General features: G+C 37.2%; 1 protein-coding gene across 2 annotated transcripts in view; it reads right to left on the reverse strand.

Moving 5' to 3' along the window:
* LOC150084315 (fibronectin type-III domain-containing protein 3A-like) overlaps positions 1 to 23,183 on the reverse strand; it is a 441,928-nt gene that overhangs the window by 171,430 nt on the left and 247,315 nt on the right. For both annotated transcript variants that reach the window (XM_090375975.1, XM_090375974.1), the window contains exons 7-9: positions 18,725 to 18,894; positions 11,974 to 12,033; positions 11,828 to 11,871 (exon numbers count right to left, since the gene is read on the reverse strand). In XM_090375975.1, the coding sequence (XP_090232101.1) occupies positions 11,828 to 11,871; positions 11,974 to 12,033; positions 18,725 to 18,894 (274 nt within the window). The remainder of the gene's footprint in view (positions 1 to 11,827; positions 11,872 to 11,973; positions 12,034 to 18,724; positions 18,895 to 23,183) is intronic.

Here is a 23,183-nt window from a genome sequence, read left to right on the forward strand (position 1 = left end):
CATTCACTTCATAAATGGAGCCGCAGGAAGATTTTAACTGTTAAACAAACAGTTGTATAAGTTAATAAGGCTTTTTTTCTGATCAACAATTTGCACTTTCAACTATTTAACTGATTAACAATTTGCATAATTGTGTCCTTGGTTCTGAAAAAAAAAAAATAAATAAATAAATAAAATAATAAAACTCTGCTACCAATTGCAAAATTCTCTACTAGCACTGTCTACTGTAAAAGAAAGAACTAATCTTTAGGATTTCATCACAGCTCACTATATGTCCACACATTGTGCATGCAAGCTCATACACTCATTGCCATTCGTTACATTTAATACATTTAGAACTCATCATTTTATTGTTATCAACTTTGGGTTTATTTGATTTTTGTTTTGAGGTTATTTAAGGTAAGTAATTTAAGGAGTTAAAAGTATGTCACAGTCAAAATGCTATTCTGACTGGTCGTGTTGAATGTACCTTGCAGCAAAGGAGAAAACACCTTTTCATGTTTCTGCAAATGTATTCAGGATCATTTTGAAAGACAGATCCTGAATACATTTACACGTATATACTGATACTACATGGGTACTAACAATTCTTTAGGGCAGCTAGAGAAAATCTGTGCTACCAATTGTAAAATTTTCGCAACGGGTACAGCTAGCTGTAGTCATTGCGTATGATAGGCCTAACTGATTTGGTCTCAAATTGAAGATATTTCTACTTTTTGTAAAAAAATAGGTGCCGGTACTCATTCTTTGCTATCAGGAAAAATTGAAAATTAAAAGGATATGAAAAGTACTCTAAATTTTTTTTTTTTTTTTCTGATATTGTTACTTTAGTAGTAATGTTTTTGGAATAATCACAACAAATTTAATATATTAATACAGTTTAAGCATAAATTTATTATTCAAGTATATTTCAAAAATAAGTAAAATGCGAGCAAAATAAGTAAATAAATCGGTCAACTACTGAGTGCTGGGCACTCAGGATGAAGGGTTCTTAGTCACAAATGGTCGTTAGTGTAGTATCTCAAATAGAGAGCTTTATGGTAACTGGAAAAGGTTTCTAGTACCCTGGCTTGGCCTAAAACTGAGGAACTAACAAAAACGTTGTCTATTTGAGTCTTTCCAGTTGTTGTGAATGAAGAGGGTGGGAGAAGCAACTGGCAGGTGAGGGCCATGCAAGGCTCCGTGCAGGCACCTCCCCACCACTGCCGCCTCAATGCTGGCTCTCTTGAGTACCTCCTTGCTGGGACAACTCCAGCTTTGAAAACTGTTAAAAAATGCTTCTCGTCAAATTTATAAATGATTTATTTTCAGAATAGAATTATTAACTAACTATTTAGCAACCTTTTTGTCAACAAAAGGAGAGTTACTTAGTGCAAAGAAGTGCGCTACCAAAGTGCAATAAAAAATTGTTTTTTTAATTTTAACACAAAATAAATGATACATTTCAATAGGAATAGTTTTCCCTTGATAAGCATCGAATATCGCATAGCTAATGTGATTTTTAAATTTTTAGCTCCATTAGCGACGGAAATAGAGGGGGAGACACGAAAATTACATTTTACTGTCTGGCGCTGCCATTTTTAATTTTAAAAATATTTTAAAATTATATTTTAAACCTACTCGTTGAGCTATTTCCAACGGTGTATAATAAGGTATAGGTTGTCAAAAACATTTTTCCCCCACACACACATCCCACCATTTTTCAAAAAATTTTTTGTCAACAACGATCAATATGGTGTTATGTTGGCTCGCATGATGTACAAACCCATGCAAAATTTCAAGTCAATAGGTTGAGTGGTTCCAGAGATACAATGCTGTGACAGATGCACAGACAGACAGACAACCGAGTGACATTATAAGGGTCCTTCGTCAGACTATGGAATAAAGTTTTTGTAGAATATTCCAAATTTTTATTAAGTTCTCATCCGACACCCTATGCCGACTTCTTTTCTTCCTCTTTGTGTGTCTCTTGCTGAATGATGTTTTCGAAGCAGCCAGAAATCGACATATTTTGCTGGATCGAAGCGGGGTTAGTGGTGGGGCTACAATTTTAAGAAACAGTAGTGAAGAAACTGTTTTTGTCATCAACGAAGCTCTGGTTGGGCTGACGATCAGATTCATTTTTGAAAATCCTCGTTCACATTCACTTGATCAAATTGGTATTTTACTCAGAGTGTCCATCAAATGCTTCCATTTTTCCGAAACCATCTTTTGAAATAGGTATTCCCAAAATCCATGAATTGTATCTCTTTCATTTAACTGTAACCTAATTGACAATTTTCTAATTTCATTTTCACCAAATGCCAACAATTCATGTTTAGTGGTGGACCAGAGCCCACTGGGGGCTCTGGTCCACCACTTTGGTCCATCACTGTTGACCAGCGCAACTTCTCTCCATATGTGGGACAGGTGGTCAGATAGGTTTTACCAGGTACCACTAAGTTGTAGAATGGTAATCCCTTTAGCTCTCTTAATTCGTGCAGCAGCATTAATTGCCTACATTGCCTCAAAGCCCAACAGTGCATACTGAGTTAATTCTCTCCTAATCCGTTCTCTATATGAAAATATTCTTCGCTCAATGGAAAGTATTTGAAATGTAACTTCCAAGGGAAATTCAAAATGATTCTCTATAAAAGGACTTCGTTAAACAGAGGTCCCACTGAGTAATTTAGAATTATAAAAATGGTTATACAGCTTTATATAGAAAATATTTTAACAATAGACAGTGAAAAATGCAAATTTAGTTAAACAATTTTAAGCTTATTTGAATAGTAGGTAAACACGTGAAAAAAAATTATGGAATATTACAAATTTAAAAGTGCACTGCATCCAAATATCACACATCACTGTTAATAAAGGTGCTGGTACGCCGTACCGTTGCATACCATTCCAAAAAAAAAAGCACTGCTTATACATATATTTGAATAATGTTTGAAATAGTTGAAAACTGAATCTTGAATTTTAAATAATTTAAAACTGAATCTCGAATTTGAAATAATTTAAAACTGAATCTTGAATTTGAAATAGTTGAAAACTGAATCACCTTTGCGGCGATTTATCTAGCGATCGAAATGCAGTGATTCCCTGACCATTATTGGCCTTGTGGTCCTCTGTTGAGATGGGGCATAATGGTCAGTCTATTTTTGGTTTATTTTATTGTAGTCGGTTTACATCTCTGTTAGTGATATTTCACATAAATTTGAACTTGGTGCCTGTCAGAGGGGGCGCCGTTAAATTTATATTTAATTGGCATTCAAAATTTAATTGATTATTATTTTATTATCTTTGCATTTTAAATTTTCTAAATTATCTTGGAGAGTTTCTGCTACAATATTTTTACTCTTGTTACCCTTCTGTTCCCTCCCTGTTGGTTTTATCGTTATGTTTAATTTTGACTATTTTCGCTCTTCTGTCTTGCCATGCTGCTGGCATTATTTTTATTTTTTTTTAATCCTCATTCTAATTTATTTTTATTTATATATATATATATATATATATATATATGTGTGTGTGTGTGTGTGTGTGTGTGTGTTATTTGTGAGGTTATGTATAAGTAATTTGCATGAAACTACTCACCTATCTTGCAACTGGCTGCATAGATAGAGCTAGTAAATATATATATATATATATATATATATATATATATATATATATATATATATGTAAATGTTTATTATAGTTAAAAATCATTGTCTGGCTGTTTAGCTGATGGGAGGCAAAATTAGGAAGGAAAATGGCAAAATATGTTAATAAAAAAAAAAAAAAAAAAAATTCCAAGCCACACAAGGACTTAACCATGATGCACGTTAAGTCCTTCATGTGGTTTGGAATTTTTTTTTTCTTTAATGTATTTTGCCATTTCGCATTTTTAATTAAAAACTATTAATTAATTTTAAATAATGCATTAGCACTAGCAGCGGCACACGAACCAAGAAAGCAAGCTTATGCAGCATCAGCCAAAAAGAAAAGAAAAAAAAAAAACCTCCCATTTCACCCCTCCATTCGTTCCAAATGCCTGTCCAGCTCAGCCTTAAATTTATTTAGGCTATCAACTTCAACAAAAAAGATGGAAGTCTGTTCCACCAATCAACCATCCACTGGCTAAAGGCAAATTTCTGCACATCTATTCTACAACTGTCTTTCCTCAATTTGAATTTATGCCCTCTCAGGTGATTATTCTGAGCAAGAGGAAGAATCCCATCAGCATTGAGCATGCACAAACCATTCAAGGCTTTATACACCTCTATCAGATTACCTCGCTGGAGCCTAGTCTCCAGACACTGTAATTTGCAAAACTTAAGCCTTTCTTCGTAAGAGCAACCCTTTGTTCCATTCACTAATCATGTTGCCCTTCTCTGTACTCGTTCCAGCATCTCTACATCCTTCTTGAAATGAGGCCTCCAGACCTGTATACAGTACTCTAGGTGTGGCTTGACCATTGCCTCATACAAGGAAATAATCACCTCCTTATCCCTGCTAGAAAAATTCCTATATATCATCGACAATATACCATGAGCTACTCTTGCAGCCCGTCTGCACTGCTCAGAAAACTTCATATCTGCGTGCACAACCACACCCAGGTCCCTTTCATTCTCTACCACTGTCAGTGTAGTACCACAGAGTTGATACATTGCTCTGGGGTTGCTGTTTCCCATGTGTAGTACTTTACATTTGTCAATGTTAAACTTCATTTGCCACCTCTCAGCCCATCTGCTCAACCTTTCCAGATCCTGTTGCAGTAGCATAGTGTCAGTAGTGTCCTTGACAACCCTGCCAACCTTCGTATCGTCTGCAAACTTGGACATTAAGCTTGATATACCATCATCAATATCATTTATAAATACAGAAAACAATAATGAACCCAATACTGAACCCTGAGGGACTCCACTATAACATTAGTCCACGATGAGCAGTGTCCATTGATTACCACTCTCTGTCTTCTCCCCCTCAACCACCCCTTTATCCATAGCAGCAATTTGCCTCCAATGCCACACTGCTCCAATTTGTGCAGCAGTCTTCCATGTGCAACAGTATCAAAAGCCTTTCTAAGATCCACGTATATAATATCAAAGTTATTCCCTGCATCCAGTGCTTTTGTGACTGCATCATAGTATCCAATCAAATTGGTCAGGCAAGACTTCCCCTTAACAAAACCATGCTGTGTCTGAGCTATAACTGAAGTCTTGTCTAGATGATACTGCAGTGCTTCTTTAACCAGTGCCTCCATTAATTTTCCGGGAACAGAAATTAAACTAACAGGTCTATAATTACTTGTGTCGCCCTTTGATCCTCCTTTGTGAATTGGGGTCACATTTGCACATCTCCAGTCCATGGGTACTTCCCCTGAGTCCAAGGAAGCTCTCATAATTATGGCTAAGGGTTTGCTTACTTCCTTTGCTGCCTCCTTTAATATAACTGGATAGATCCCATCCACCCGAGGTGCCTTTCTTGTATTTATCTTCAACAATTTCTCCTCCACTTTACTCTCAGTTATTACAAGATTCTCTAGCTTACTGCCAGAGTTGAATACACCTCTGGCATTCCCCTCGCTGAATAACTCCTCATGTGCGAATGTCGATGCAAAATATTCATTTAGTTTGTTAGCTACCTGAGCAGGATCATCAACAGTTGACCCATCGATATCAAGTGGACCAATCTGATTCATCCCCTTCCTTCTAGAGTTTACATAAGTAAAGAACTCTTTGCTGTTTTTCTTTGCATCCCTTGCCAAAGATTTCTCGTAATCTGCCTTCGCCTGCCTAACCTCCTTTGTAACTTGGTTACAGATGAACTTGTATCTATCATAGGCTTCTGTGTCACGTGTTAATTTGTATGTATCGCATGCATTTTTCTTCTCTGTCATATGTGTCATTAGTTCATCTGACATCCACTTAGCCCTAAACCTTGAACAATATTTCTTAGTTGGTATGTAAAGCCTAGTAGCTTCCAAGATAAGTTCTTTGAATGCTTCCCATTTTGAATTTGCTGTTGGTAACATCATCAGTTGGTCCCACTGTATAGAATTTAAATACTGTCTCAGTCCATCGTAGTCGCCTTTACGAAAGCAATAACCCTTCCCTTTACCCCTAATGGTAGTTACCTCTTTGAGTAAATCCCACTTCAGAACACTGTGATCACTGCCACCTAGTTGTTCATTTACCTGCAGATTCATAATGCATGAAGAATCACTACTGATAATCAAATCAAGAGTATTACTCCCTCTAGTTGCCTCTCGAACATGCTGATGTAGAAAACAATCATCCAATAAATCCACAAAAGCCTTGCTAGTGTGTGAGTGACCAGCCCCCAAATTCCAGCCAATATCTGGGAAATTAAAATTCCCCATTATAAGACTCTCTGATTTACTGGCCCACTCTATTTTCCTGTACAGTTTCTTCTTATACTCATCAGAGTCATTAGGCCTATAGCACACTCCTACTCTCAATTTTGATCTCCCAATGCTTATGCCACACCAAACTGACTCGACACTGCACTGTCCAGCAATGTCGACTGGCTTCACTTCCTTGGATTTTATGTATTTCTTAACTAATAGCATAACCCCTCCTCCCTTCCTATCCTGTCTATCCTTTCTATAGACATTGTACTCCCCAAATTCCAGTTCTGCATTCCTTATATCCGTGTGACACCACGTCACTGAAATCCCCACAATCCCACTATTGTCTTTAAGAAAGAAAATTTTCGATCACAAGGAAACAGCGGGACATAAAGCTGCTATAAAACTGCTTGTGGAAGCTGAGAAAGGGGCCCCTTGAAAATCTGTGTTTAAAGAGTTTATCGCAAGAAAAATTAATAAGAGCAAAAATTTTTTGCACTGCATATAAGGTGGCCAAAGAAAATCAGTCTTTTCATGATTTTGTATCAGAGATTGACCTACAGGAATTAAATGGAATTGACATGGGTCGTATTCTTCATTCAACAAATGCTTGCATTAACATCTTGAACCACATTAGTGATGAAATGAGAAAAAATTTGGTTAATAAAATTATGTCGATTATTTCCTATTCACCTTGGTGAATAGGAAATCCGATTTGATCATTTACGTTCGAACTTGTATACTTGACTGTGGAATGAAATCTCCTGTGAATTTGTTTCTGGACTTGATTGAAAGTGTTACTGCAAAAGGGATATTTCATTCTCTGCTCAATTGTCTTCAGTCATACAGTATGACGGAAAACTATTTAAAAACTCGCTTAGTTTGTGCCACGTGTGATGGTGCAGCTGTTATGATGGGTAGTAAAAGTGGCATTATGAAAACTTATGAAACTAATGAAACAAAAATTCCCTTCTTTAATAGTGTGGCATTGTGCTAATCACCAATTAGAACTCTCAGTTGGTGATACCGTGAAATCCGTTGCAGGTATCGATAGATTTAAAGGATTTACTGATAAACTTTATGTCATGTATAACACGTCACTAAAAAATGCCAGAGAATTGAAGGTGTGTACCAAATCGCTGAATATTGAACTATTAAAAATTGGCAGAATTTTAAGCACATGATGGGTGGCATCTAGCTTACGGTCTGTTTCAGCTATTTGGAATAACTATGAGGCGTTAGTTAATAATTTTCAAGAAGCAAAGAATGACTCGATGTGGGACCAAAAAGAAAGATGTATATATGAAGGATTGTAGAAGAAAATTACGACTACAAACTTTATATTAAGACTTGGGCTTAATGTGTGATGCTCTTCAAGAATTATCAGACTTGAGCCTGGACTTGCAGGAGTGCAATATAGATTTGTACAGGGCGAATAAAAAAATAGAAATTATTGTACAACTTTTTCTTGAAAGACAAACAGTTCTGGGACAGTATTACAGAAATGCCGCCAAAGCTGCCAAAAATCTATGATTTCAAGGAGTTTCACTTCATGGGACAGACTACAGAAATTATTCTCCAATCGATCCAGGGGCTTTCTATAGGACTTTGTTTTAAAACAATCAGTAGAAAGCAGGCTGCTTGATAGTAAAAGTGCTGATTTTGCAGCATCGGCCCAAGTACTTGATAGGAAACATTGGCCTGAAGATACTAACTCTCAAGTGACATTTGGTGAGAATGAAATTAGAAAATTATCAATTAGGTTTCAGTTAAATGAAAGAGATACAATTTGTGGGTTTCGGGAATACCTAATTGAAAAGATGATTTCGGAAGAATTGAAGAATTTAATGAATGCTCTGAGTATGATACCAGTTTCATCAAGTGAATGTGAACGAGAATTTTCACAAATGAATCTGATCGTCGGCCCAACCAGAGCTTCAATGATGACAAAAACAGTTTCTTCACTACTGTTTCTTAAAATTGTAAGCCCACCGCTGACCCGCTTCGATCCAGCAAAATACGTTGATTCGTGGCTGCTTCAGAAACATCATCTAGCAACAGACACAAACAGTAAGAAAAGAACTCGGCATATTGGGTCGGATGAGAACTTAATAAAAATTTGGAATATTTTATAAAACTTCATTATGAAATTATTTTTACTTATTTTTTTACTTGGTACTTATTTTTACGTTTTACTTATTTTTACATTTTACTTATTATTTTTTATTTATTAAATAAGACTCACCTTTGACTTATTTTTTATATACTTGTACAATAAATTTATGCTTAATAAACTGTGTGTTAATAAAATTAATTTGTCATTCTTATTCCAAAAACATTGCTAAAGAAGTAACAATATCAGGAAATAAGTTTTTAGTTTACTTTTCATATCCTTTTAATTTTCAATTTGGTAGATATTCAGTATCGGGTACAGCGTTCTGACTGTTAGCGATACGGCTATAATTGACGGGTGGTGACTCCGCCCAGTGTCACGTGATCACCTTAACAGACGGGAACAGCACGGCTGACACCCACTGCGTGCCAGCCGTGTCGGCACAGAAATTTTTCTTGATAGCAAAGAATGAGTACTGGCACCTATTTTTTTACAAAAAAAAGCACTGGTGTACATATTTAAATAAACTGAAAAACTCATTTCGTTTTAATAATTTTTTTTGGCTACAACACTAAGGTAATATGTACAGGAAACTATTGAAATGTTAAAGGCTGTATATATGGTCTATTTCAGCATATTTTGCTGAAATAGTGAAATGGTGCAGCATCTTTAAGGGATGCCATTTCACAAATATCAGCCAGTTACCCGCTAATTTAAGTTTAAAACTTTAGTCTAAAATTATCATAACATAAGTATAAGAGTATACAGCAATGTTAAATAGAATTTTAATTATAAGATTTTGGTACTTACAGATGTACAGACAACCACTTCCGAATGCAAATATGTACCATGTCTAAGGCCATTACTAACATGGAAGGGGAAATTGCACTCCAGGATAACCTGAGCACCAGCTTTATATTCTTCAATCATATACTGTTTATACAACTAAAATTCTTCCACACTAAGCTATTAGTGTAATACAACTTGATATCGATGGTTCAACTGTTGATGATCCTGCTCAGATAGCAAACAAACTGAATGAGTATTTTGCGTCTACATTCACACATGAGGAGCTAAGGTTTGAAAATGGCAGAAGGTTATAAAACTGTAGCAGGGTGCTTAATGATTTTGTAATAACTGAGAGCAAAGTGGAAGAGAAATTGTTGAAGTTAAACATAAGAAAGGAACCTGGGGTGGATGGGATCTATCCAGTTATATTAAAGGAGGCGGAAAAGCAACTAAGCAAACCCTTAGCCATAATTATGAGAGCATCCTTGGACTCAGAGGAGGTCCCCATGGACTAGAGATTAGCAAATGTATCTCCAATTCACAAAGGGGGATCGTAGGGTAACACAAGTAATTACAGACCAGTTAGTTTAACTTCTGTTCCGGGTAAAATAATGGAGTCACTGGTTAAAGATGCGTTGCAGGATCATCTAGACAAGACTGCAGCAATAATTCAGACACAGCATGGGTTTGTTAAGGGAAAGTCTTGTCTGACAAATTTGATTGGTTATTATGGTGTGTTTACAAAGGAACTGGATGCAAAAAATAATTTTGATATCATATATTTGGATTTCAGGAAAGCTTTTGACACTGTTGCGCATGGAAGACTATTGTAAAAATTGGAGCAGAATGGTATTAAGGGTAAGTTGCTACAATGGATAAAAGGATGGTTGAGTGGGAGAAGACAGAGGGTGGTAATCAATGGGTGCTGCTCTTCGTGGACTAATGTTATTAGTGGAGTCCCACAGGGTTCGGTGTTGGGTCCACTGTTGTTTTGTATATTTATCAATGATATTGATGAAGGCATATCAGGCTTAGTGTCGAAGTTTGCATATGATACAAAGGTTGGCAGGGTTGTTAATGACAGTAATGGCAGTATGCTACTGCAACAGGATCTAGATAATTTGGGCAGATGGGCTAAGACGTGGCAACTGAAGTTTAACATTGACAAATGCAAAGTACTACATATGGGTAGAAGTAACCCCAGAGAAACGTACCAACTTTGGGGTACTACACTTAAGGTGGCAGAAAATGAAAAAGACCTGGGAGTAATTGTGCAGACAGATATGAAGTTTTTTGAGCAATGCAGATAGGCTGCCAGGGCAGGTCATGGGGTTTTGTCAATGATATATAGGAATTTTGCTAGCAGGGAAAAGGAGGTGATTGTCCCTCTGTATAAGGCAATGGTCAGGCCATGCCTTGAGTACTGCGTACAGGTCTGGAGGCCTCATTTTAGGAATGATATAGATTTGCTTGAGCGTGTACAGAGAAGGGCAACAAGATTGGTGAGGGGAATGAAGGGATCTTCTTACCAAGAGAGGCTAAGTTCTGCAAATTGCAGTGGCTGGAGACTAGCACCTGTGGTGATCTGATTGAGGTGTATAAGGCCTTGAATGGGTTGAGCACAGTGAATTCTGATGGGATCCTTTCACTTGTTCAGATTATGAACCTAAGGGGGCATAAATTCAAATTAAGAAAGATAGATGTAGAATAGATGTGCGGAAATTTGCCTTTAGCCAGCAGGTGGTTAATTGCTGGAACAAACTTCCATCTGTCGTTGTGGAAGTTTATAGGTTAAATAAATTTAAGGAGGAACTGAACATGCATTTGGAGGGAATGCTGTGATTTTTTTTTTTTTTTTTTTTTGGCTGATGCTGCATAAGCTCATACACTTGCTTTCTTGCATCACATGCCACTACTACAAGGGCAGAAGTGTCTATTTCTATCCTAACTACCTTCCTAATTTTGCCTCCCATTAGCTAAACAGCCAAAGAACTTTCATATATATATATATATATATATATATATATATATTCAAAATTATTAGGGTTTAGAAGTACACACAAGCATTTTACAAGTACGTGTATTACATAGTGAATTTCTGAGAAAGCCTTTTCCACGTGTTTTGCGCATCTGAATTTATTGTCCAAATCTAAAATCATCACTTCCACTAAACCTTTTAAACATGTGAACAAATTAGTCATCACAAATTCATAGTTTAACTCCAAATTCCAAATCCCATAAAATAAGTTTTTTTTTGGTAGTTGTTGGCGCATCGGCTTCTGTGACCATAATGCACCTCCCAAGGGTTTTTTTTTTTTTTTTTTTTGCAGTACTTTGATCCAAGCCCGAGGCGGGATTCGAACCCGCGACCTTTGGGTTGCCAGGCAGGCACTTTACCCACCTGGCTAGCCCGGTCGGCATAATTCTTTAAGGAAGTATATATTCCTTAATATATACTTCCTTAAATATTAGAACTTCCAGGTATTAACAATTATTATTCCAGTACAGAAAAACTATAATACTTTTATGTTAAGGTTAATGAAAAAAAAATCACACACACAAAAAAAAAAAAAAAAAAAAAAACTACTTACTTTCTGAGGAATTTCCTCTTAAGTCATCCAACCCAACTTGAACACTATTAAAAAAGAAAAACAGCATACAATAAACAAAAGAAAAAATACTGTGAAGATTTAAAAAGAAAACAAACACATTGAAGAAGATTATGTTTTCAACTTACCAAACATGGTATTCAGTAGCTGGCTTAAGTGCTGATAAATTACACTGCAACTCACTGCCACTATATATTAAAAAAAAAAAAAAAAAAGACTCAGAGAAGAAGAAATATCTAAAAATAAATATGTTGACGCTATTACAGTGTTTAAAGTCATGCATGTGCACATACAACATAGAGGTATATCGTGTGAGAGCACATTTTCTATATACACATATATATGCACAAGGTGTAACAATAAAGTTCCAGAACTGGTGCAATAAAAAGGACACAGAGTGAGAGATCAAAAGTGGTTTTAATTTTTAATCAAAGTAATAAGTAATCATCACCTGATTGAATGCACTTATTACAACACCCTAAAACTTTCTGAAAAGAGTTGGTGAAAGCATCCAAAGAGATGATGTTAAATTTGGCAGTTATGCTTTTCTTTATGTCCTCAACATTGTGACATCTGTTCCTTCCTGAGGACAATTTTCCTTGAGATAGAGGAAGAATTCTGCTTGTGCTAGATTTGGAGAGCAGGGTGGAAGGCTGATCTGTACAACACCATGTTTTGTCACAATGTCTTCACAATAAGTGCGCAATGCGCAGGGAGATTTCTGTGCAAAAAAAAAAAAAACCCCAGCTTCTCTTCTCTTGAAATTGCAGCCTCACCTAGGAAATGCACATCAATAGTCTTTGAAGTACCTGTATATACAGGGTGTCTCAAAAATATTGGTACAAACGTTTAGGGTGGTAGGTAACATCTAAAGGAATGTGAATCGCATAGGAACCCATAACCAGAAACGTCATGGGAAAGTAGCAGCAGGGGCACAAGAAGCAGGAATGACACAAGACAGTAATTAGTGGCAAACATTTATTTGCATTTCATTGCATTTGAGATGGATGCATTTCATGATGTTACAACAGATGCTCGAAGGTTCCACCATGAGATGCAACGCATGCGTGACACTGACGCAGCACGGATTGATGGACAGGGTCGAACACACCTGGAGTTTCTTTGACAGCAGCAGCTGTTGTTTTTTTTTTTTTTTTTAGGAGCATTAGCAATTAAGGCCATATTGCTCCGGGGATATGCAGTGGTCATTCCTTGACCTTTCCGCATCCTCCATATTTGGTGGGCACGGCCTCGAACCCCGGTCTAATCAAGAAGCGTGTGCTACGCACTGCTGCTCCTGCTCACCTGCCCCACAGTAGAGCAGAACAGACAAGTCTCGCCACGAGATCCATTTCCGTCTCCACAGGCGATTCATACACAATAGATTTCAGGGTTCCCCACAGAAAGAAATCAAGGCTCGATAAATCAGGTGAGCGTGGGGGCCAGGCAATGGGTCCACCACGGTCTATCCATCGATGCCCAAAACGCCTATTCAAATGGTCATGAACACACCTTCCATAATGGGCAGGTGCCCCGCCATGTTGAAACCAAATGTTACGTCCCCATTTGCTGGAACATTGTCAAGTAACCCTGGTAGAACTTGTTCAAGAAAGATCCGATATTTAGCAGAGTTCATGCGGGATGGTAACAGGTATGAGCCAACTAAGCAGTCACTGACCATACCTGCCCACACATTTCTTGCGAAGCAATGTGCCGCATGGAGGCGTACACCATGTGGGTTGTGCTGATTGAATAAGCCTTCCCAAGTGAAATAAGCCTCATCCGTGAACAAAACATAGGCTGGAAAATTCAAGTGTTTGTTGAACACTTTCTTGGAGAAACCACTGCGCAAAAGCCACATGTGCAGGATGATCTTGGGGGAGCAGTAATTGAACCCTTTGGAGATGAAAGGGGTGTAAGGAATCGTCGTGCCAGACATGCCGTACACTGCAATGAGACACTCCTAAGGCAGAGGCAACGACACGTGTGCTGGTAGTAGGATTATTCTGGACGGCATTCAACACTTTCTTCCATGGCGGGATTTCACATCGAACATGGTCTGCCTGCACTACTCCTGTTACCTCTAAAAGACCCATAATCGCACAAATTTTGATGCACACGCGCAAACAAACGGTGGTCCAGTACACGTCTGTCTGGAAAGCATTCTCCATAAATTCGTTGAGCTGCTCGTCCATTGCCCTCTGCTAATCCATACACTAGGTGCATGTCTGCCAGCTCACAGTTCGTATATCGATGCATGCTCTTCGTGCAGCAACTACTGCTTGAATGAGTAAACAAGAAATTTTCCCTCTCACGAACTGATGAATAGTGCCGTCTACCGAGTTACGGAGAGGTTTCCGGTTATGGGTTCCTATGCGATTCACATTCCTTTAGATGTTACCTACCTCCCCTAAACATTTGTACCAATATTTTTGAGACACCCTGTAGAACGCAGCACTGACTCTCTCCCCTTCAGGTATAAATTCCTTGTGAATCACATCCTGTTTCAAAAAACGTGATCCACATTGTCTTAATTCTGCACTTCTATAAATGAAACTTTTAGGGGTTCGGCAATTATTTTGAAATCCACTACATGTTCTGCCACTTTGTCTCCGAGTCATACTGAAACACCCAACACTATCTCCAGTGACAATACGGTCAAGGAAATTAAGACTATCTTGAAAAGTAGGTATGAGTCTTCGCATCATGATACTCTGTGAACCTTCTTCTGCTCATCAATGAGGCTATGCAGCAGAAATTTTGCACAGACCTTCCTTTTCCCTAAATCTTCATGCAGAATTTGACAATCGTCTCCTTATTCCTATCCAGCTCATCAGGCATCATTCTAAATCTCAAATGGCAACTTCTTGATTTCCCAAACTTTTGCAACTCTTTCCACATTTCAAGAAGTTGACAGACACCCACCTTCATCTCCTTATTCCTTTCCAGCTCATCAGGCATCATTCTAAAGGTCAAATGACAACTTCTTGATTTCCCAAACTTTTCCAACTCTTTCCACATTTCGAGAGGTTGACAGACACCCACTTCATGGGTTATCGTGAACATCCTCATGTTCATCTTTGAATGACTTATACCATTCAAACACCCTGGTAAATTTTTATGTTTCATCACCATAAATAATTTTTAACATTTTATACATTCCTGTTGCCTATCTTCCCCTAGTTTAAAGCAAAATTTGTTATTTGTCCGTTGCTCCATTGCAAAATCATGACACAAAACGTTAACGTTACTAATGAAACTGGTTGTAATTTGCAGCCTGCTTTACTTACAGGAAGCGTATAAAAATACAGCATGAACATAACTAATAATGTAGAAATTTTGAGTCTGATGTTTAGACCAAACATCAGCATTAAAACTAAACAAAATTTTATACATAAATATACACTACAGAAACAATTTAATTTTGATGCTAACAAGTTGTCTGCTATATTTTCATACAGTCACTATAACTAAACTTCTCACAAGTCTCAATGAAGCATTACTGTGATTTCCTCCCCATGTATATTAGCATTACTATGTACATATAAAACACCTATTCCTAGTTAAAGCACATCTAGTTCAACAGCAATAATAAATTTGTGAAAGTACAGGATCACCTAGTCCTTTTCAGCCTTTTCAGTGTTTTTTCAGCCGGAAGGATTTAAATTCTATGGGCCATAAATTCAAGTTAAAAGGGAAGGATGTTTAGACTGGATTGCAGGAAGTTTTATTTTAGCCAGCAAGTTATAAATAACTGGAATAAGTTACCTACATGGGTGGTTGAGGCTGATAGTTTGTGGAAATTCAAAGGCCAGCTGGATAGTTACCTACACGAGGAGGGAAATGCATAGATTGTCTTTATCCCATCAGCATTGAGCCTGCTCAATGCTGATGGATACTTCTGCTTGCTTAGATTAAGAACCTGAGGGAGCATAGATTCAAATTCAGGAAAGACAGTTGTAGAATAGATGTGCGGAAGTTTGCCTTTAGCCAGCGGGAAGTTTATTGCTGAAACAGACTTCCATCTATTGTTGTGGAAGTCGATAGCTTAAATAAATTTAAGGCTGAACTAGACAAACATTTGGAGTGACCAGATGGGCAAAATGGGAAGAGTTTTACGTCTTTTACTGCTTCTCTTAATATGATTGAATAGATTCTCATCAGTTCCAGGTGTGCCTTGTTCATATTATAGCTTCAACAGTTTCTCTTCTACTTTCCTCTCAGTTATCGCAAAATCATTCAAGTTCCCTGTTAGAATTTGATACACTTCTGGCATCCTCATCCGTAAAAATTCCTGATGTGTGAACATATATGAAAAATATCTATTCGGTTTGTCAGCAACCTCAGCAGGATCATCAAAAGTTAAACCATTTTTATCTAGTGAACAATGTGATTCATCCCCTTCCTCCTAGTATTTATATAAGTAAAGTCTTTGCTATTTTTCTTTGCGTTCATTGCCAGAGACTACTCAATAAAAAGATAAATATATATATAAAAAGAATGACTTTTTATATATTATTACTTAAATAGTGAAAATTTTGTTATTTATTTTTCACTTCTATTAATCATTAAAAATGGAAAATTTTAATTAATTTAAGAAAAAAAGCACACAAAAATAGAACATAATACATACACATTATCTAACTCATAATTCTAGGGAGGATACAACATAAATTATGAACATAAAATTAATAATGCAGAGAGTAACCAAAAATGCAATTTCAAGAATAATTTTAACGCTATTCTTACGTGACTTGTCAGGACCAAAACATGATTTTAAGAAAACGTTTTACTGTTTTTTTCACAGAATTTACATTAGGATCAAAAAAGGATGCCTAATATGTCAGAAAGTAAAATCAAGGATTGTAAAATGAAATCTCATAAGATAAGAGTACGGCTTGAAGTTTCAAGATTAATAACAAGGATTTACTGTTTATTTTATCCCACCATTTATTTACATAATAGATAGCCTGTGTAACTATATATTATGTATACAGCACAGGCATGCACAGCCTGTGTGGCTGTATGCACAATGCTGTATTTGGAAGTTGACCTTTCCACTTCCAAAAGGAGAAAATTTTACATGTGACAAAACATATTTTTATATCATTATCTCGGAACTACTTTCTCTTTCACCTTCTGTCCTTTCTCGAAGTATTAAGTGAAAGTCAAAATTTAGAAAGTACATACTAAATACACAAATTAATATTAAGAGAAAGCATATATATGAAATATAAGGGGGATGGGAAATAAAGAGAAAAATATTTTTAGAATAGGTTGTATTCTGGAAAACAGCAAGTTTATACTAAAGACTAATACTAAATATTAATTATAAATTAAAACCGATTCATTTACACAATATTTTCAGGAACAGAAATTTTTCCATGCATAACTTAGAAAACTGGATATTTAAAAACTACATAATTTTAAATTATGTATCACCAAAAATTAAAATGTTGAAACTTTTATTATAAAACCTACCGGGTTTTTCCGTTAAGAGGCCCACCCAAATATAGGCCCATCTGGGTCTATATTAGGATTTTGTTTTCCAAGTAGAAGCCCATGGGCTTCTACTTGGAAAACTATTTGGAAAACATGGGCTTCTATTTTTTATTGGGGACAAATAATAACGCGCTTTCTCGTAACGTACCGTATATCGGCGCTCTGCGCATGCCAGAGATGTCATTGCAATGGATGTGATGCGCGTCTTTACTCGTTGTCAGAATATTTAACTGTAAAAATGGAAAATAAAAAGTCTAGTAAACGAAAATCGTATACTATCCAGGAAAAACTACAGTTTGTGACACGTTTAAAGCGGGGGAAAGTCAAAATTCGATATCGCAACAAACGAGCATTGACAGGAAAAATCTTCGCCGTTGGTTGCAACAAGAAGAAGAATTATTGAAGCTGGTTAAAAAACGTAAACACAAACGTCTTGAGGGCGCAGGAAGGGAGGCATTTTGTCCCGAAATTGAGCAAAAACTATTTGAATTTTTCAAAAAGGAACGAAATAACCACCGATCAGTTACCTATAACACATTGCGAAACTATATTCTCTCAACAGAATTTGGCCTTAAAATACCACTTGCTTTTAAAGTAAGCAACAAGTTCTTATTTGGATGGACCAGGAGACATTGGATTAGATCACGTAAAATAACTCATCATGGACAGTTTCAAAGCTGCTATGAGAAAGGAATGGGATAATTGGGTAAGAGAAGAAACTGTTGAATTTACTCCAAAAGGATATAGAAAAAGACGATCTTACCAAAAGATTGTTGAAATGGTTATTTCTGCCTGTAATAACAATCCAATCAATTCAAAGACCATTTGAATCAATTCAAAGAACATTTGAATGTTGCGAATTACTATTTGCGAATTACTGCAAATAAACAAGAAGTCCATTTGCAGCAATTCCGCAAATGGACTTCACCAGCCTGATGATCTGGCTGCTAGTGATGAAGAATTAATGGAATTGGATGAAGACGAAAACAACAACAATTCTTCCACTACTAACTCAGATTGCTCTGATACAACAGGTTCTGAATGAAAATTACTAATATAAATAATTCTCTTCTTGCAATTATTATTTGTCTTATATATTTATATATTTTTTAAGATAATAAGAATAATTTTTAATTTCATACTGTTCTATTGTTGCAATATTTAAAATAAAAATAACCTTTTATTAATCAAATAAATATTATTTCAAAATAAACCTGTTTCCGTTAAGAAGTCCATGGGCTTCTATTTAGGTACAACATGAGAACCTTAAAAATACAAAAACCAATTACAAGCCCATGGGCTTCTTAACAGAAAACCCAGTACTATTTGAAAATATCATAAATATCATATATCTTATCAAGCTAACATGAATCTTACCTATATACCACTTTGAAATTGCCATCTTTCCCCTTATCAGAAAGAAGAACACTATACACAAGTTCAGACTGCTGAAGGTCAATGTCACCAATCTTTTTTTCATTACTGTCAGTAGAAATTTCAGGAGCTGCCCAGCGGATGAAGGCACTTCTAGAGGAGACCTCTGTCACCTGTGAATATGAAAATTACATAGATTAAATACCGTGATTATTTAAATCATACCAGTTTTTTGTTTTCCTTCTTATTGGAGAATTTCCATAAGTTACACATTTAAAAAAAACTGAATATACAACTGCTCTCTTAAAAGGGGTCATTATTTTGGTCCTTGAGGTTGTCACAGACATTCAGTCAGATATGCCAGACAAGCTGTACTTGCTATCTGGGAGTCTAAAATGCTGATGGAACTGATATTCAGGTGACACTCAAGTCAAGTGGACCCAATTTTGGCAAAGTCCAGACAGTCTGTGACATCCAAATCCTCTGCTTACACCTTCACGATGGTGGGACTGTTAGTAATCCTGGGTATAACCCCCACGTGCAAGCACAGTGAGGGTGACCACCTAGGTGTGAATAAACATCAGCAGGGGTCAAGGTGTGGCACCCACACCACATGGAGGAATGCCGCCCCTCTGTGTTACCAGGCAATACAAGGTGGTAGATGACTCTCATCAACCGTGGTGCAAAGGTGGTGCAATATCACCACTTTGCTTATTGGAGGCTTGAAGTGGTGGAACTCATGTTTAGTCTTCAGAATAAGTTCCGGTCAACCCTTCCCAATCCCTTCCATCATGCAGTATTACTGATGACTTTTGAGATTATGATGGACATCATGGCGCATTCCAATCTTCTTTACATTTTGAGGGTACAGCTCTAAAACGGTGTTCGCAGGCTGGCCACTAGTTAGTACACCGGACCAAACCTATTGGTAACTCTTTAGGCGGCTTCCGGATCAGCTAGTGTATAATCTTGCTACCTCTATGCTGCCAGATAGTGACTGGAGGGAGTCAGAGTAGTGTTTATGCAGGTGGGGAGCATTTTCAAGGCCATGTTATGTCAAGGATCTGGGTACATTCTTACCATGTGTACACCATATCCAAAAATTTCATTTTTACATACAGCATGACCCCCCCCCACACTTTTTCTTACTATTGAATACACTATGACTTGTCAAAGTAATAGAGTAAGCTTATCTGCAAAAAGATCTAAACCTCCCAAACATTTCCTAGTTCATTTCACAAATATACATGGTGTCAATTCTAATCTCAATGATATCCAATTCCACTTGCAGTCTGCCAAACCTTGTGTACTTTTTCTGACAGAATCTCAGTTATCGGTTGATTCAACTACTGCTCATCTCGATTGCCCAAATTATTCGCTGTACGATTCCTTTCGCCTCAAAGGTGGTATTTGTGCAAATCTCTGTTCCGATATACCCTGTCAGAGACTTAGTAATTTGGAATCTCCTCTTTTCGATCTTCTCTAACTTAAAATCTCTCTACCTCATTGTGTCAAATTCATCTGTTGTCTCTACCATTCTCCCAACTCCACTAATCACTTAGAACTCTGTGACTTCCTACCTTTGCAACTTGACTTTCTCCAGTCCAACTTTCCTAACAGTGAGGTAATATTCCTTGGTGATTTTAATGTTGACAACTCCAGCTGGTCGAGATGCTGAGGCTTTAGCAATTACTAATGACTTCACACAGATTGTTCATTTACCTAGAAGAATACTGGACAATCCTAACCATACAGCCAACACGTTCAATCTTTTTCTCACAAACAACCCTTCTAAGTACATGGTCAAAGTGAGTGTTCTTTTACGCACCTCAGATCACAACTTGGTGATTGTCTCTTCTCCAATGGAGCCTTTAGCCTTTATCTCATGGCTATTCCCAACCTCATGTTGTTTGGCATTACAAGAATGTAAAATGGGATGACCTGTGAAATTTCTTTTCTTCTTTTCCTTGGTGGGATTACTGTTTCAAAACTTCTGATGTCAAGTTTGCTCAAATCGTATCAGTGAAATTATTCTTGTAGGAATGGAATCCTTTATTCCACATTCCACCCTAAAAAATCTCATTCTTTATGTAAACCTTGGTTTTCCAATAAATGTGTTAAGGCTGTTCAAGAGAAGAATGTTGCATATCGCAATTGGCTTGTTTCCAATTCTTCAGATAGCACATTGCATTCCACCTTCCAGTTCAAGAAACATTTCCCTGCTCAATCAGCTTCGACTTTTCGAATATCCACTACCAATTGCTTAAATGCAAATTTCCAGGTAATTCTCCAGTGGGGCAAAGACAATTTAGTTGATTTCAATCCTTCTAAAACTCAGTTTTGTCTTATATCTTGCAAAAAAGGATTCTTCTGCTCCTGTGCTTATCTTTGGTGACACTGATTTCTATGCAAGATGATATATCTCTTTTGGGGATTACCCTGACTTCTAATCTCTCTCTTTTGGCACAAGCACATTACAAATATTGCTTCCTCTACATCTAAAAAACCTGATTTTTTCTTTCACTCTCGGCGTTACTTTTCTTCCAAACAGCTGTTCACTCTGTACAAATCGCAAATCTGTCCTACCATGGAATATTGTTCCCACATCAGGGGCAGTGCCCCCAAAACCTCTCTCAGGCTTCTGGATTTCATTCAGAAGAGGGCAGTTAGGTTAATTAATGACTAACAGAGTCTCTCCACTCACTGTCTCTGCTGCATGCCTTTTCTACAGATACTTCAATGGGCACTGTTCTTCTGAATTGGCTTCTATAATTCCCGCTCTCTCTTTCAAAACAGTCCGAACACGTGCTGCCACCAGCTAACATCCATTTACTGTCCAACTTCAAACTCACAGAACCAACTTTTCATCTTCCTCGTTTATTCATTCAACTTTTTTGTCGAATAATAAACGAGGAGGTTGTTCCATAAAACAAACAATTGTTTTATGGAACAACCTTCCTTCATACATATTTCCTGAAAATTAGTCTACAGAAGTCAAGTCTAATGTCAACAAATATCTTCTTTCTTTTTCTCAACCTCCAACCCAAGCATGGTACTAAGTACTATAAGTTCTAATACCTCTCGTGTCTGAGGTTTCCATAAAAAAAAATAATAGAATAAAATAAAAAAAATTCATTGGCCTTCTAAGTAAAACTTCAATTGAAGTAATGAGCGAGGCAGCAAAGCAGGAAAATATAGTGACATCTGCAAGTTGTGACTACTTCATTCCTGTCAATTTGTGTGTGGGGGGATTACATCTGTGCACCACTTCGTTATGGACAGTTGAGGTAAGAGAATGGACAAGCAACAAGTAAACATTAAAGCTTACTTCAAGCAATGTAAATGCTTGAAGTAGATTACCCTGAATAACTCAGAATCATCTTCTGGTTTAGAGAATGCTATGGTAATAAAGGCCTCTACAACAGAGTGGTCAGGAGCAGGGTTCAAGCTGAAGACTGCTAAATATGGTCAATCTGTCAACCCACACTGGACCAGTGTGGCAGATTATAGTCCATTTCCCTCAACATGAATTGCTGGGGAGGCTTCTATCCTGCAGTGGATTGATAATGGCTACAGATAATGGTCCTTGAGGTTGTCACACATTGTTTCAGATATGCCAAACAAGCTGTACTTGCTACCTGGGAGTCTAAAACGCTAATGAAACTGATATTCGGGTGATATTCAAGTCAAATGGACCCAATTTCGGCGAAGTCCGGAAGGTCTGTGTCAGCCAAATCCTCTGCTTCCACCTTCACGATGGTGGGACTGTTAGTAATCCTGGGTATAACCTCACTGCACAAGAACACTGTGGGTGACCACCCAGGTGTGAACCAACGTAAGCAGGGGCCGAGGTGTGGAGCCCACACCACATGGAGGAATGCTGACCCTCTGTGTTACCAGGCAATACTAGGTGGTAGTTTACCTGTTTTCTTTTTTAACCTTTATTGTAATAAACTTCCAAAATGGAGGTGAAAGATTTAAAAACTATTGATATAACAAATTTGAACAAAATAGTCATCAACATGTTTGGTGTTTTTTTTGTTTGTTTGTTTATAGGCATTATGCAAGGGGAACTAGGCCACAATATGTCTAACTATGATAATCTTAAATAGATAGTTTTATTTGCATAAAGCATAAACGTTGTTCAAGTTTATGTTGCGTTGTGCAGTTGTATCTGTTTGAGGAAAGTAAAAATTTTGACCACGTGTGGCATATCTGATAGAAGGTCAAGTCTCATTTTCCCTGACAAGCATCCAACTTGCTTGTCAGGGAAAATGAGGTAAACATAGCTTGTCGGTCACTATTGTATTTGGGGAAATCAATGAGTACAGGTTGGACAGCAAGTTGGGTGCCACAGTTTGCGCACTGTGATGGATTAGTGCCTGCTAGTAGATAAAGATGTGTTAGGTTTGTGTGGCCTATTTGTAGTTGGGCTAATATGACTTCTTCATGTCTGTTCTCA

This window comes from Mastigoproctus giganteus, chromosome 6 (genome assembly GCF_048544385.1).
Source record: "Mastigoproctus giganteus isolate SK-2022 chromosome 6, ASM4854438v1, whole genome shotgun sequence".
Taxonomy (NCBI): Eukaryota; Metazoa; Arthropoda; class Arachnida; order Uropygi; family Thelyphonidae; genus Mastigoproctus; species Mastigoproctus giganteus.